Raw genomic sequence first — 15,898 nt, 5'->3', positions numbered from 1 at the left:
GGAGACTTAATGTGCCCAAACAGAATGCTTTATTCTATCAGATCTGATCTTCAACAAAATTATTAAATATTTACTGAGTGTCTGGTTTGTTCTACTTACGGTAATAGGCACTTGATATACGTCAGTGGAAAAAACCATAGAAATTCGTTTCCTCATGGAGCTTGTATTCTATTGAAATAGTACCACAATCTACCAAGTTGTTCACATCGAAGACCCGGAGTCATCCTTAATTCCCCTCTTTTCTTCACCTTTACATATAATATCTATCTATATATATATACAATTCCTATTGGCTCTACCTCCGAAACACATCCTACATAGCTTCTCTCCATCCCTATTGTATGTAGCCACTGTCACAAAGCCACGTCACCTCCCCTGTGGATTACTGCGATACCTTCACAACTGACCTTGCTTCTGCTCTTGCTGACTTCTCCTCACCCCAATTTACCTTTCACACGGTAGTAAGACTGTTGTTTTTTAAATGTAAATTTTATCGTCATCCTTCCCATTTCCACTAAATCCAAAGTCTTACATGATCCAGCTCTGGCCTACTTCTCCAGCTTCACCTCTAACCGTATTGCTACCAACTTACTTGTTCCAGGCACCCTGGTCTTTCTGTCTTGTGAGCATTGCCAAGCTTGTGGGCACCTCAGCACCTTTGTTTTTGCTATTTTCTTTGCCTAAAATACTCTCCCTGTAGATCTTCCTATGGTTCTAGTCAGAAAAATGTCACCACTTCAGAAAGGTCACTTTAAATAGTGACCAAACCAGTTATTCTCTATCACCACACGTTCTGCTTTATTTTTTTCACACTACTTTTCACAATCCAAAATTATGATATTTACCTAAGTTTTTATTTGTTTTTGCCTGCCTTCCCTCACTCAGTGTGTGTACTTCGTGAGAACAGCACCTTGTCTATCCTGATCACTGCTGTATTCCCAATACTTCTAACAGTGCCGGACATATCAAAGGAGCTCATTAAATATTTGTTAAATCTACTGTAAGAACATCCTTGGGCAGTCCTTACTGTTAACAGAGTAATCCTTTACATCAAGCCAGATCTACCTCTGTGTAACTTTCACCCATCTCAGACTTCAGTTCTGCCATTTGGGGTGGCAGAGAATAGTCTGATTTTTCTCTCCAGAACAGTTCTTCAGATATTTGAAAACAGCTCTCATTTCTTCTGTGATTATTCTCTTTCCCATAACAAGCATCTCTAGATTTTTCTCTACTTTTTAATATAATTCATTATGAAAAGAAGATGGAAAACATTGCAAGAGATAACAAAGAGAAAAACCACCTATATCCTCCTATATCCTGCTATCCAGAGCTAACAAATTAAAGCATTTTGATGTATTCCCTTCCAATTACACACACACACACACACACACACACACACACACACACACACACGTATAAAGAAATTTGAATTATGTTTTCTATATAATAGTTGTGCATCCTGTTTTTTTTAGTTTAACTTTATGACCACTTTTTTATGTGTACATATTTTCATTCTTTTTTATTGTGGTAAATTATACATAACATAATATTTGCCATTTTCACCATTTTTAAGTGTACAATTCAGGGGCATTAATTACATTCACAACATTGTGCGACCATCACCACTGTCTATTTCTAATTTTTTTCATCACCCCAAACAGAAACTCTTTACCCATTAAGCAATAACTCCCATTGCCCCTCCACCTAGCCTCTGATAACCGCTAAACTATTTTTTGTCTCTATGAATTTGCCAGTTCAAGATGTTTCAAATAAGTTGAACCATACAAGGTTTATCCCTTTATTTCTGGCATATCTTATTAGCATAATACTTTCATGATTCATCTATGTTGTAGCATGTGTCAGAACTTCATTCTTTTTTATGGGTGAATAATATTCCATTATATATATACCACATTTTAATGTTGATGTGTTGAAACTCAACTGATTCTTACGTGTTGATCTTGTATCCTGCAACATAGCTGAATTCATTTATCAACTCTAGCAGTTTTCTTGAGGATTCTTTGGGATTTCCAATATTTGGTATCATGTCACTTGTGAATAGAGATAGTTTTACTTCTCTCCTCCAACTTGAATGACTTTTATTTCTTTTTCTTCTCTAATTGCTCTAGATAAAACTTCCAATGCAATGCTGAATAACAGTGGTGAAAGTAGGCATCCTTGTTTTGTTCCTGATTTTAGGGGGGAAAGCTTTCAATCTTTCACCCTTGAGTGTGATGTTAACTGTAGGTTTTTTATTACATAATATATAATTACGAGGATTACATGTAATATGCTAAATGTGTAATAATCTAGTTTGAATAGGTACCTTAACTTTAGTAGCATATAAAAACTCTGCTACTTTACAGGTCTGTCTCCTCCTTTTATGCTATTGTTGTCAAATTACATCTTTATCCACTGTGTGCCCAGTAACATACATATATAATTGTTTTTTTATGCATTTGTCTTTTAAATCATGTAGGAATAAAAAGCTGAGTTAAAAAACACAAATACAATAATATAGGATTTTATATTTGCCCAAATAATTACCTTTACTGGGAAAAATGAGTACGCCAATAAAGAGATAGACATAAAAGAGGATTCTTTAAAAAGAATGTCTTTGGGCTTCATTTTTAAATTTCTATCTCTTTAACACTCTCCTTTTGTTCACATTATTTCCCTGATTTCCTTCAGTTCTTTGAGCATGTTAAAAACAGTTGTATTAAAGTCTTTTCCCAGTAAGTCCAACGTCTGGGCTTCCTCAGAAATAATTTCTGTCAATTTATTTTATTCCATTAAATATTATAATGTTGTAACTCTGGAAATCAGATTCTTTCCCCTCCCCAGGGCTTGATGTTGTTTGTTTTGCTGCTTTTTGAAGACTGTAGTAGTCCATTTATTTAGTGACTTTTCTAAACTATTTTTGGAAAGATTAGATCAGTTGTCATGTGTGGTCACTAAAATCTCTATTGCTTTAGCTTTTGTTCAGCTAGTGTTTTAACAGAGATATCCATAAGTTGAATTCCATGAGTTTAAAAACATGAACAAAGAAATACCTCTCCCAGTCTTTGCAGACTAGTTCTGTGCTGGGGCACTTCAACACTTAACTAAGCTTGTGCTGAGTCTAGTGATTATTCAGGGCTGAAAGCTTAGGGTCTTTTCTGGTCTTTTCTGAGCATACATCTTTGGCAGGCACATGGCTTTCTATATTCCCCAACATGCACAGGTACTTTTGAATACCATAATTTTCCAAATAAATGCTCCTTAACTTTTCTTTCTAGGCTTCAGGTTGTTATTTTATGTCTCAACTGTAATCCTTTGCTCCCCATGACTATGGGTAGCTTGTTAGCCTTACAGTGTTTTTAAGGAGTGTATGCTGCTTTTCCGCCCTGACTAAGTTTTTTATTAGGCAAAACAGAGATGAACACCTTGCATCAGTTCTCCAGGTAGCTTCCAGACAGGTTAGAACAGACATACACAATAATTTGTGGATAAAGTCTGCTTTTCCCCTTTTGTAACCAGGATCCCCCGCTGGGAATGCAGACAACCATGTTCAAGACTGCCATTGAGCTAAGGAGGGAGGGGGGCAAGGGAAAGTAAAAATGGGCAAGGGCAAGTAAAAAAAAGCTTTCTTCCCATTTTTAAGTTGTCTTTTTCTTGACTCAGCATTTGCTTGTTTGCTGTAACTTTCATCTGTTTTTCAGAGTTCTGACAAAGTTGCTTCTGACAGTTTCCTTTTGTTTTTCAGTGTTTCTGTAGAGGGATGGGATGTTGGAGTTGCTAATCTGTCACTCCTCATTTTGTTATTAAATATTTGAAAACATTACTTCTTAGTGACTGTATGTTGTTTCATTATAGAGATGTACCATAATTTATTGTAAATGATGCTGTGATGAACATCTTCCTACATCTCTGATTTTTTAGCTTAGGATAAACTTCCAGAAATGGAATAGCTATGTTAAAGGTTATGAACATTTTTCAATCTCTTCATATTTATTGCCAAACTGCCCTGCAGAAGGTATTTTTGTGTCAATATACGTTTCCACAAGCAGTGTATGAGAGTGCTCACTTCATCACTTCCTCATCTATAATGTAATAGTCTTTGCTTATTTAATAGGGGGGGAAAGGGCATCTTGTTGTTGTTCTGTCTTCTCTTTCAAGAATTCCTCATATGACTTGAGTTTGAATTCATTCATTGTTTTATTCCCTTACTTTGTGATGTATCAATATTTCAATTTGTCAATTTCCTCAGCTATATGGGCCCAAGAAGTTACACCATTCTTCTGATGAAGAATACAAAATTTTCCTGCTCTCATATACATATAAAACTTGAATTTATTTTGTAGTGAATTTGAATGGTGCCTATCCCAAGCTGGTGCCTTTCAGACCTGCAGGACGGCTGATCTCCCCGCCTCTGCTGCTCTCTGTGATTCTCAACATTCTTCTCAGCCTGGCCATGCACATTGTGGGCTTCATTCTGGTTCAGAGGCAGCCTTGGTATTCCGTGGGGATGCACAGGTATGATCACAGCCTTAGATTGTCACATTCTAATTTCTGTCAAACATCATCTGGCCCATATGTTGGGAGGCAGATGGGTCTTCATTCTACTAAAGCTTTGGCTTCCTTAAGGCCCTTGGCAGTTTTCCAGTGATCTCTTCTTTGTAGCACAGTTTGGTGGCATCATTCATTAGCACTTATCTTTGCTCATCTTGAATGATAGTGAACTCTGACCATCTTTTATATCTAGGGTGACCATGCATTATAGTTTGGCTAGGCAGCCCTATTTTAAGCCTGATATCCCAAAGAAATGATTATATTTTTTCCTTTCACATTCAAATCTGTGCCTGTTGGATGATAAATTGTATAGTCACACTATCTGTAAATGTTCAGAAATCTGAAGCAAATAGAGGGAAGTGTCATGACTTACTCATATCTTTTTCTCTCACATAGTCTTACTACATTATTGGTGCCCAATTTATTGAATAAATAACTTGTTGGATCTGTTATCTATCTATCTATCTATTTATATCTATCATCTATCTATCAATCGTCTATCCATCTACCCAAAATATAGATCTATACATGCTGGTTTCTTTCTCCTTACTTTTCAGTATATTCTTTCCCAAAGCGTAGGCAATTACAGAAGCATTGAGGACATGTAGTTGTGTAGATACATATGCTTCGTAAGGGCTTGTCATCTCACTTCATTAGCTTCTTTGGTTTCCTTTTTAGTACCTGCACAGTGCAAAATGAGACCATCTCAAAGTTAACCATTTCTCCAACTGCTCCAGATAAGATCGGAAGTAATGGTGTCTTCACAAGTTTTGAGAACACTACTGTATGGTTCTTGGGAACAATCAACTGTATCATTGTGGCTCTTGTCTTCTCCAAAGGAAAACCATTTAGGCAGCCCACATACACAAACTGTGAGTAGAACTGTACCATATCAGAGGTGAGAGGTCATCAGAGAGGAGAACAGATACTCCTGGGTCACTCAAGGAGCAATTGCAGAGTTGGCACTCATCTAGGGTCTTCTGACTTCCACTCCAGGGCTCTGTAAACACATGCAGCCTTATTTCCTGGTCCTTTGCTACCTCCCTCAAAGCTGTGTTAAATACTAGAGTTTCTTAATCCACCACTTCCTTTCCCTATAAATTTGTCTCTAGGTATCTTTTCATGGGTTCACTCCAAATTGGGAAGACACGTTTAATTCTCTGCTTGTCAGTACTTGTCAGAATTCATCTCAGAGGAGGTGGGGAGAAGGGTCACAGCGCTCAGTTGGAAGTGTCTCCTGCCATGAATACAATGGTCGGGATGACACTGTGTGATTGGCAGTTCTGGGAGTGGGTCCAGCCTGGAGGAGCCTGACTATAGAAAGTTGTTGAGATTCTTGGCCAAAGTACCTCTCACCTCCTTACAGTCCGGGCTGAGGGTGGGGGTGAGTGTTAGGAGAAGTAGGTGACCTGTTTAGCTTTTGGGACATGTATTTGCATAGCATCACTACCCCTCTAATTGGGAAAATTTAGAAGCACAAGTTGAAGAATCAATATCCTTAGAAAAATCTGTTCGGAGAAAATTATTTTGCTCTTCTTCTTGGGATGAGGAAGCAATCGAATGCTGACCTCCGCATGATTGCAATTCAAACATTTGTTTATTTACAGTCCTCCTTTTTCCCAGAAAAGGATTTGAGGCAGATGATTTTTTTTTTTTTTTTTTTTTGCGGTACGCGGGCCTCTCACTGCTGTGGCCTCTCCCGTTGCGGAGCACAGGCTCCGGACACGCAGGCTCAGCGGCCATGGCTCACGGGCCCAGCCGCTCCGCGGCATGTGGGATCTTCCCGGCCCAGGGCACGAACCGTGTCCCCTGCATCGGCAGGCGGACTCTCAACCACTGCACCACCAGGGAAGCCCAGATGATTTTTTTTAACATCTTTATTGGAGTATAATTGCTTTACAACGGTGTGTTAGTTTCTGCTTTATAACAAAGTGAATCAGCTATACACATACATGTGAAGTGAATGATTTGCATTAAAGAGACTCAGATACTTGGATATCTCCAAGGCATTTATTGAAAACGTTGTTTTGTCAGTATTACCCTATATGTATGTCCCATTTTTATTAATTGAAACATATAACATGCATGTGAAATTTTCCACTTACCTCAAGGACATACATAGAAATTGTAGAGGTGAGACCCATTGCATAGAAGTGAGTACTTTTCATCTGTTTTGCTGAGTTTGGTTGTAGAAATCAAGTAAATCTAATCGGTGTTAACCTAGAATATGTGTATCAATGGATGTGATACTCTGGACTCAGATTTCTCTAAATGATAGCTTGTGTTCTTATTTCCTCAGATATATTTGTCCTTGTGCTGATCATACAGCTGAGTGTGTGTCTATTCATTCTATTTGCCGATATTCCAGAATTATATAGGCGTCTGGATGTAAGTCTTATCTCTGGGATATGATGATATTTTATAGTTGTATAACACCCCGACTTCAAAAAGCAGGCCACAATTGCAGTTGACATGGATTCTTGACACGTATTATTCTTTTGAGATGGTAGGGTTAAAATGAATGCTGAATTTATTCATATTTTTTATTTAAGCTGGTCGGGAAATAAAATTCTGTGTAGCCTTGATTTCAAGTATTTCAAAAGCATTGAACATTTTTCCTTTAAAAGATCTCTGTAAGATTGGAAATTCTATTTATACATTTTCTCTTAAAGAGAATTTTCTCGTAAATGGTTTTGCTTTGAAGCTGTTTAAAACAGTTTTGCCTATAACACTTTTGGGGTTAATTCTCAAATCTGTATTTACATTTTTTTAAAAACTCTTTAAAAACTTGTTTTTCTGTATTACATACTTAATGTCTGCAAAACCTACGTTCGAAGATGTGTATCTTACCTCAAGTACTCTCTTACAGTTTTGTAATTTTGAGACAACTGTGAAACTCTAGAAGAGACAGAAATTTTACATATTCAAGCAAGGGAAAATGTATATTTTGATTCCTCTAATCTATTCTTCTTTTGAATTAGAAGTTAATCATTAATAAAAGTCCTTTAGACCAATAAATAGGATACAGAAGAGATGATAAAAGGACCTGAGCTTTCAGTTCTTTGTAAAATTGCCTGTCTGCTTCTCCCTCTCAAAGACAAGTTTCATGAGGGCCAAGATCCTATCTTATTCATTCTTGTATTACCAGTGCCTGGCATAGTGAATGGCACATAATGGCAATGACTGACTGACTGATCATTGCAGATCAGGTTCCTAAATGTAGACAAGCATTTGGAGTACATAGTGCATTCCAAACCAGCAACACCGTCACAAACCCATGGTGACATTTGACATATAAACTAATATCTACATTCGGCTTTTCATTTTTATAATTGTATTACTGTGGTTAACAGTATAATTGTATTCATGAATTAGATTGGGTACTCATGGAGATAAATAGTCCTTGCCTACTAGTCTTCTAAATGAGTTAAAATTCCTTAATCCTGCCGAAGTTAAGGTTAAAACATGTTGGATTTAGTTACACTCTTAAGTTAGTGAAGACTGTTTCAGAGGGGCTGGGACCTCTTGTAACAAAATAAGGAATGTATTTGGTTTGGAGGGAACCTGTGCAGAGTCATTGCCAGCATGACTTCAAAAGATTCTGCAAAGGATTATTGCTCACCTTAAAAATAATTATTTTTCTTATTACATAAAATTATGGGTGCATTTTAAAAAATGTAACTATGCAGGTAAGGAAAATTATAACATTATTAACTATAGCCTTCCATGTTTAATATTCATATATTATAAATGTGTGTTTGATTTATGAAGTTTATTTTATTTTAAATGGAATCGTGCTGCTTTGTAACCTAATTATTGCTCATTTTTTTAAAATAGAGAAAACATCCCCATGGTTTAAAATTCAAAAGTTTAGAGAAGTTATGTGGTGAAAACCTCCCTCCCATCCTTGTTCCCCGACTACCAGTTCCTCTCTCTGGAGACAACTGATAAGACCAGTTTATTTTACATACTTTCAAATATGTATTCTACACGTGTACATATACATTTCTTATATGTATATTCTACCACGTTTACACAAATAGTAACAAACTGTTACATTTGTCCAAGTCTTCTGAGATGGAGATATCCAGGTGAGGTGAGATGTGTAAGAAAGTTATTGGAAGAATTACCTATGAAGGAAAAAAAAAAAAAAAGATTAGGAAGCCAGTGGAGGTGGGGAGGATGCCACACTATGATGTGGGTCTGACCCCTGCGAAGGACAGAGGGAAGGAACGCGAGCTGGATGAGTTGAGTTTCAGACTGCAGCGAGATTCCAAGAAAGTCAAGCCAAAGTTGCCCATCAGAGGTGTCTAGCGTCTCACAAGAATGAGTGTGGTTAGAAGCCTGCATGTACACTGTGAACAGCATGAAGTTTTTGCAGCATAATTAGTCTTCAGACTGACTTTGCTTTTTCATCTCCCACCAGCTGCTCTGCACTCCTGTCCTGTGGAGGGTCTACATTGTCATTATGCTCGGCTCCAATTTCATCGCGTCCCTTGTCGTGGAGGTAAGTGGCCTCAGGCTGCTCATTGCTAGTTGGGGTGGCGGAGGCATCTCTGGGAGTCTGAAAAAGGAACAGCTTTAGCGGACAAGGCTCAACAGTGCAAGGGTCTCCCTTCCTTGCCAACATGAGCAATGATGCTTCCCTCTGATGAATTCCAAACAAGGTATTCATTTGCCTATCTGTAAGGTGGGGCTGGGGAGGATGGGAGAAGGTCCTATCCATTTCTAAAATTCACAAACAGAGACCCAACTCAATTCGTTCAAATTTCTTCAAAAGAAGCTGATATATGAGTCACATGCTATAAGATTTACCTTTTTAAGTGTACGATTCAGTGGTTTTTAATATGTTCACTGAGTTGTGCAACCTCCAACACTGTCTAATTCTAGAACATTCTCATCACCCTGAAAGAAATCCCACACCCATTAGCAATCACTCCTTATTTCCCCTTCTTCTTCCTTCACCCCCTGGCAACCACTAAACTACCTTCTGTCTCTATGGATGCCTATTCTGGACATTTCATATAAAGGGGATCATACAGTATGTGGCCTTCTGTGTCTGGCTTCTTTCACTGAACAACTTCTATCATTTTTACTTTACAGATGGGAAATGAGATTCAGAGTGAGCTTTTCCCAGCTTTTATTCTTTATGCTCCATTTCCCCAGGAAAATGAGCTTCCGCTCCCCCTTTGCCTTGCTACGCGCTTTACTCTCTCCTCCTTCAATGCTGTTAGACACAATCCCCATTTCTTAAAGCCCACTCTTGGAGGGGGCGCCCCAGAAAAGGCATCCATTCTGTAGGAGGGATGAGCTTTAAGACTCCATCTGTCCCCATTCCTGCTTTCACTTACAAACCCAGACTGGTTCCAGTGAGGGGGGATTCGTGGTGGGCTGGCGCACCTGGGGCCTGACGGCCCTGCAGTATTTTGTATGCAGGAGCTCCGGAGCCTTCATTGCTAAGCAGGGTAAAGGCTGCGCAGGAGCTGGTGGCAGAACAGGACATAGAATTAGGATAAGGAGCATCTATCTCTTTGCTAAACTAGGACTTCTCAAACTTGAGTGGGCATCAGAATTCCCTGGAGGGCTTGTTAAAACACAGATTGTCCAGCACTGCCCCATCATTTCTGATTTGGTAGGTCTGAAGTAGGTACAAGCTTTTGTTTCTAATAAGTTGCCAGGTAATTCTGATGCAGCTGACTCAGGAATCACACTGAGGAGTACTGTGCTAAACCAAATGGTCCCCAAAGCCACCGAATTAATAAAAGAGCATTGCCATGAGAGTCCTCTTATGGAGTTGCAGAAAGATGGTCCTTGTCCTTTAAGGGATAATCTTATGTGTATATCGTATTCCTGTCCATGATCGTGTTATTTCTTCTGTCTAGTACATCTTTCCCCACTTCTGCATATTGAAATAACATTCCGTCCTCTGTGGCGCAGCTAGAGTATTAGCCTGTTCATGAATTTTTCCTGATTCCTGGATCAGTTAGGCAAGTAACAAGGCTCAGCAAGCAGTGGCTTAAACAATAAAGATATTTATTGACTCACTTAACAAGAAGATTGGAAGCCAGTGGCTTCAGGGCTAGTTTAGTGTCTCTGTGGCATCACTGGGGCTCTGCATTCTTCCACCTTTTTGTCTCACCATCCTTAGATGTTGGCCTTCATGGTTGTGCTTGTTGCTTATGGGGCCCAGCTAGCTCCCATGTAGCTAGGCTTTATGTCTGTTTTCAGTGCAGGAAAAACATGGAAGAAGAGGTACCAGCAAGCTTTTATTCCCACAAGTATGAACCTTTTATCAGGAAGCAAAAAATGTCCTGCAGCCCACCAGAAGGCTTCCTCTTATGCCTCATTGCTTAGAACTCTCATAGTCAGCTTTAGTAGAAAAGGACTCTGGGAAAGTGGATCTATGCCAAAAAGTTAGACAAATTGGTTTAGACTAGTTATGATTTTTTTTAAGGTGGGCAGGGAAGAGCCAGGAGGAATGGGCTGTAGGGTAATCAAGCAACAAAGTCTGCCATAATCCCCCAGCAGGAAGCCGTTCTCCTTCTGAATATTTGCAACTAAGAATATAGCTGCAGAGTAGTCTACCTGGGTTTGAATCCTGGCTCCACCCTTTCTTGTTGTCTGACTTTGGTCAAGTCACTACACTTCTCTGTCTCTCTGTTTCCTCATCTGCAAAATGATGATAATAATGGTACCTTATCTCATAGGGTGACTGTGAGCATGAAATGTAAACAGTGAAAAGCACACAGTAAGCGCTTAGTAAATATAAGCTCCTATTATTATGCTATCTCTTGTGGTACTTACCATTCCTTACTTTGTGTCTAGCAATCATTTATTCATTCACTCTTTCCACAAGCATTTGTTGAACCTGTGCCATGTACTAGGGCATGATGTGAAAGGGGTAATAATAGCAGAGGGGTAGAGCTCACAGTCTACAGGGAGAAAGAAGACAAGCGTTATGGTTATCTGGGTATAAATTTCTTTTTTTGCTTGCCATTAAGCTATGGCAAGAAGTCATCTTACTAGCTATAACAACTGCTTTATTCTATTAGGAGCTGGGTAAAGGTTTATTCAATTCTTAAATGTAAGAAGTAAGCCTGCCCACCCCCAGCAGATGGAGACAGTAATTTGATACTCACGAAACAAGTTTGAGTGAGACCTTATCCTTACTTGCTGGGTCTCATGATCTAACCTCCTGCTAACAGGCAGAGGAGCTAATGTGGATAGCTTTAACACATTCCCTTTTATTACTTATGCATTGTGTGAATGCGTGTGTGTGTATATATGTATGTGTGTGTATATATATATATATATATATATATATATATATATGAATTATTTGAATGTCTGTCAGAAGAGCTCATGTGATGAAGTTTTGTTTTTTTCTTTAAGAAATGGTATATCATCAAGGCTTTCCTTTTGTTTCTCATTCTACATCTAATTTACAATGTACAGTGACAGGACGGATTATTTCTCAGTGCTTTCTTTGATTCCCTTTTCAGGGCATCAAAGTAATACAAGTCATCACATTTGTAGAATTGTAACAAAGCTCAAGATATTGTGTAGAGCACTAATGTCTTTTGTGTGTGTGTGTGTGTGTGTGTGTGTGTGTGTGTGTGTTCATTTGTTTTGTACGAAGCCTGCTAAGATTTCCTGGACATAAGTTAGATTTTGAAACCTTTAATTGAATACCTATGATCCTGCCTTATCTCAGCTCTAAGGAGAACTACTGTTCTCTTGTTAATTAAAGAGGACAAAAAACCTTGGTCTGGGAAAGTAAAGGAACAGGTTTGGCTAGGTGATCCCTGAGGTTTGCAAGATGCTGATAAGATGGCTGTGTGGGTGTTTAACAGCCTGTCCGCAGATGATCAGTTTTTAGAGGAATGTTCAGACTAGCTGTTCTCTATGATTTCCATGGGCAGTGGACTCAGATGTCAAAGATGGGTGGATTTTAGGAAACCACTATCTCTAGCAAAGTTCCTCGTAGAATCCTACAGAATTAACTCTTTCAGTTTCGCAAAGATACCACTGACAGACACCAAAACCAGTTCTAATTCTGTGGGACAGCTTGGGTCCTCATATTTTCCTCTTTGTTTCTTTCATGGTAACTTATAAGATGGTCAATCTTTGTGACCACATAGGATGAAAAAAATGAATTTAACATAATCCCTCATGTGCTGTGTATTATAAGTTATAACTTGGGCTCTATTCAAGGCTCAGTCTAACTCATGAAGTAAAATGCCAATCCAAAATGTTTTCAAAGGACATATCTTTTGTCATCTTATAGAACGCATTGCAATGAAATATTTGTAGGTGAAGTTTGGAGGCTTATGTGAATAAGGCTGCAATGCACAGCCGTTTGTTAGATGAATAGTTCAGGAGAATGGTAAAGGGAAGTAGCTGTGCCATGCCATGCTCTGCATTGTAAGGGGAGTTATATAATCCTAATGACAAATATAAGAGGAAGGAATTATTATTTCTAATCACTGAGGCTCAGATGGGGTAATTAACTTGCCCATAGTAGGTGTCAGAGCTGGGATTCAAATCCAGATCTGTCCAGCTCCAAAACTGTGGCCCACATCCCAAATTTTACCTGTGTTCGTGACTACGCAGTGACATCCCAGGGTACACCCGAGTCACATCATAAGCATGGCCTATCTTTCTATAAGGTCAATACCGTTTGGTAGTAGATAATTTTAAGTGTCATTTACATTAAATCACATACGGATGTGATATGGAGTGAACTGCAGAATTTGGATGCTTTTATATTTAATTTACATATGAAATCCTTGAGGCGGACTACTTCAAGCTATGTTTCTGGATTCTTGAAACTGTTTCTCTCTCTTCTTCCAGAAGAGTTTCTTAAGTGGAAAAGTTTGAGAGGCCATGACCTATCACATGAAATCACCTTGGATTTGTCAGAAGCTCAAGTTGTTTGTCAAGCTAGATTGAAGCAGTCAGTGCAGTAGTGCCTTATGAGGGTCTATGGAAGGCTGTATTCTGGAAACACCTAACCTCTGATTGTAAACAGTAACTCTTTTATTTTGCAGGAGGCCATCATTGAAAATAGAGCCCTGTGGATGATAATCAAAAGATGTTTTGGCTATCAATCAAAAAGCCAGTATCGGATATGGCAGAGGGCCTTGGCAAATGACCCCAGTTGGCCCCCCATAAACCAGACCTCCTACTCTGACATGCCGGCGTGTGGCAGGGGAGTGTCTTATAGCAACCCGGTGTTTGAGAGCAACGAGGAGCAACTTTGAAGGCAATGTGATATCCAAGTTTATATAACATAGTAACGATGACAAAAGGGACCAGTTTCAGTGATTTGTTTTTAAGCAGTGAGACTCTTACAAATATCAGCTAGAGTTTTTGGAATCAAAAACCTGCCCAATCATGGTGACAAATTAAAGTCTTTTGGATAAAATACTTTCTACAGAGCAGAACACTGCCCTAGGAGAGTGTTTTTCTCTTGGCTTCTGAAAGTATTAGAGGTGTTCAGTGATTCAAGAATGGTCCACGGATGGCAATGGGCCAAGAGACTGAGAGGCTAAAGGAGAAGGAGAGTACGTAGTCTTTCTTCTTAGATAATATATTTTTTAAATAAGTTGAGGGAAGGTAGCATAGAATTGTAAACATGTTAAAGATCATTTTTGAATTCTTATTTCATTGATGGAAAAACAAATGCATGAGAACCATCACACCACTCTTCACTGTCTGGTTTCCTTTCCTTTATGGTACTTTTCAGATTTGAGATGTTTCCTTCCATTTCTGGCCTTCCCCTAAGTATTAGTAAGGATAGGCTTAGCCAATGCTGCAATAACAAACAGCTCCAGTATCTCAGTGTTTTAACACTCAAGAGCTTCTGTCTTGAGCCGGGTGGCCCTTTAGAATAGCCCTCCTCGGAGTGGCGACTGCTCCAATCTGATGGCTCCGCCGACTCAACACAAGGACGCCATGTATATTGCAATGGGGAAGGAGGATGGGAGCTCTTCACTGTGTCAGAGTGGTGCACATCTCTCCCATCACTCACACCACACTAACCAGGGATTTGGCAAAGAAACTGGGAAGCACAGTCTCCTGTATTTAGGGCTGGCTTCATGGGCATACAATCTGGCAGTCGCATAGGGCCTCATGCTCAGAAAGGTCCCATTGTTGGCTTAATACTCTGCTATTGGCATCTTGAAAGTGCTTATTTTTAATAAGGGTCCCCCAGATTACATAGTTGGTCTGGCTTATGTTCCTGGAAAAGAAAGGAAAGTAGCACAAATCAAAGAGCACTAGAACTGTCCCCTAACCTCTGGCTCCTGACTCTGTGGACGTCTGTGTTTTAGGAACCCCGCGTCTCGTGTGCCCAATTCCAGGAACCACATCCCGTGTGCCCAATTCCAGGAATTTTTACTCCTCTGCTCTATTATTTTTGAGAAAAGTTAGTCTTGTGCTACAACATTATATGTTATCATTAACATAAGTCCTCATACAACGTCCGCATTTCTTAAGCTTGAGGCCTTAGATTTCAGAAAACAAAAATTTCCCGTATTTTATCCTTAGTACAATTTGGTTATATTGAGCTCAGCAGACAACACTGAATTCTAGGTAAACTTCCACAAATAGTATTTTAAAGCAAAAGCAACATGTTCATGACAAACATCAAATCCTAAGTGAATGTTCCGGGCAGGGAGTGAGTCCCTGGCTGGTTGGCTACTTAAGAGCGTCTGCAAGCATTCCCTTACCCGGCTTAACTCCTGAGCGTGGTTCTGGGACATGGTGCAGATAATTCTGGAACATGGTGTTTCTCAGCCACAACGTTACCTTGTCGTTTCTGGTTTTAAAATAGGGTGTGAAGAATCATTAGAGCAGGCTGCAGGATCTTTGTCTTAGTACAGAAAGAAATGTTTCCTTGGACAAAGTCAGCCTTGGCAGTGATATGGAAGCTCTGAATGTCTTTTTCTAAAACTGATAGTTGTTCTCATTTTCCGAAAGTTGTGGGCAGGGGCAAGCTGGAGATAGTCTGCAGCGTAGTGACAAGCGAGTGTGGGGCGCACCGTTCAGACTCTGAAAAGCCGCTCACCAAGTGCTATCACCTCCACTAGCCATCTGAATTACACAATCCTCTTGGAACTCAGACAAGGAAGGGCTTCCCATCAGCATTTTACAGATGAGAAAGCTGAGATGCAGGGTGAGGAGAGCACACCCAGACCTTGGACACAAATCTTCAGCGAACCTGATGTTACCTCCAAATACCTCCTAATTACTAAGCTCCAACAGGGCAGGGGTGCGTGGTGTGATCTCACAGTCAAACAAAGAGTGAATTTCTTCTTGGCCAGGTGCAAGGAGGCAAGCCTTT

At 39.5% G+C, this 15,898-nt stretch overlaps 1 protein-coding gene across 1 annotated transcript in view; it reads left to right on the top strand.

Annotated features, from left to right (window-relative positions):
- The window catches only part of ATP13A4 (ATPase 13A4), a 145,038-nt gene extending 131,058 nt beyond the window's left edge, over nt 1-13,980 (top strand). Inside the window, exons 26-30 of the mRNA XM_019923232.2 lie at nt 4,344-4,515; nt 5,230-5,423; nt 6,851-6,939; nt 8,978-9,058; nt 13,602-13,980. Coding sequence (XP_019778791.2) covers nt 4,344-4,515; nt 5,230-5,423; nt 6,851-6,939; nt 8,978-9,058; nt 13,602-13,814 — 749 coding nt within the window. The 3' untranslated portion in view covers nt 13,815-13,980. The remainder of the gene's footprint in view (nt 1-4,343; nt 4,516-5,229; nt 5,424-6,850; nt 6,940-8,977; nt 9,059-13,601) is intronic.
- The last annotated feature ends 1,918 nt before the right edge of the window (nt 13,981-15,898 follow it).

The sequence above is a fragment of the Tursiops truncatus genome, chromosome 4 (assembly GCF_011762595.2).
Source record: "Tursiops truncatus isolate mTurTru1 chromosome 4, mTurTru1.mat.Y, whole genome shotgun sequence".
In the NCBI taxonomy this organism is placed as follows: domain Eukaryota; kingdom Metazoa; phylum Chordata; class Mammalia; order Artiodactyla; family Delphinidae; genus Tursiops; species Tursiops truncatus.
Note: the sequence above shows the minus strand (reverse complement) of the source record. Positions and strands in the feature narration are given on the sequence as shown.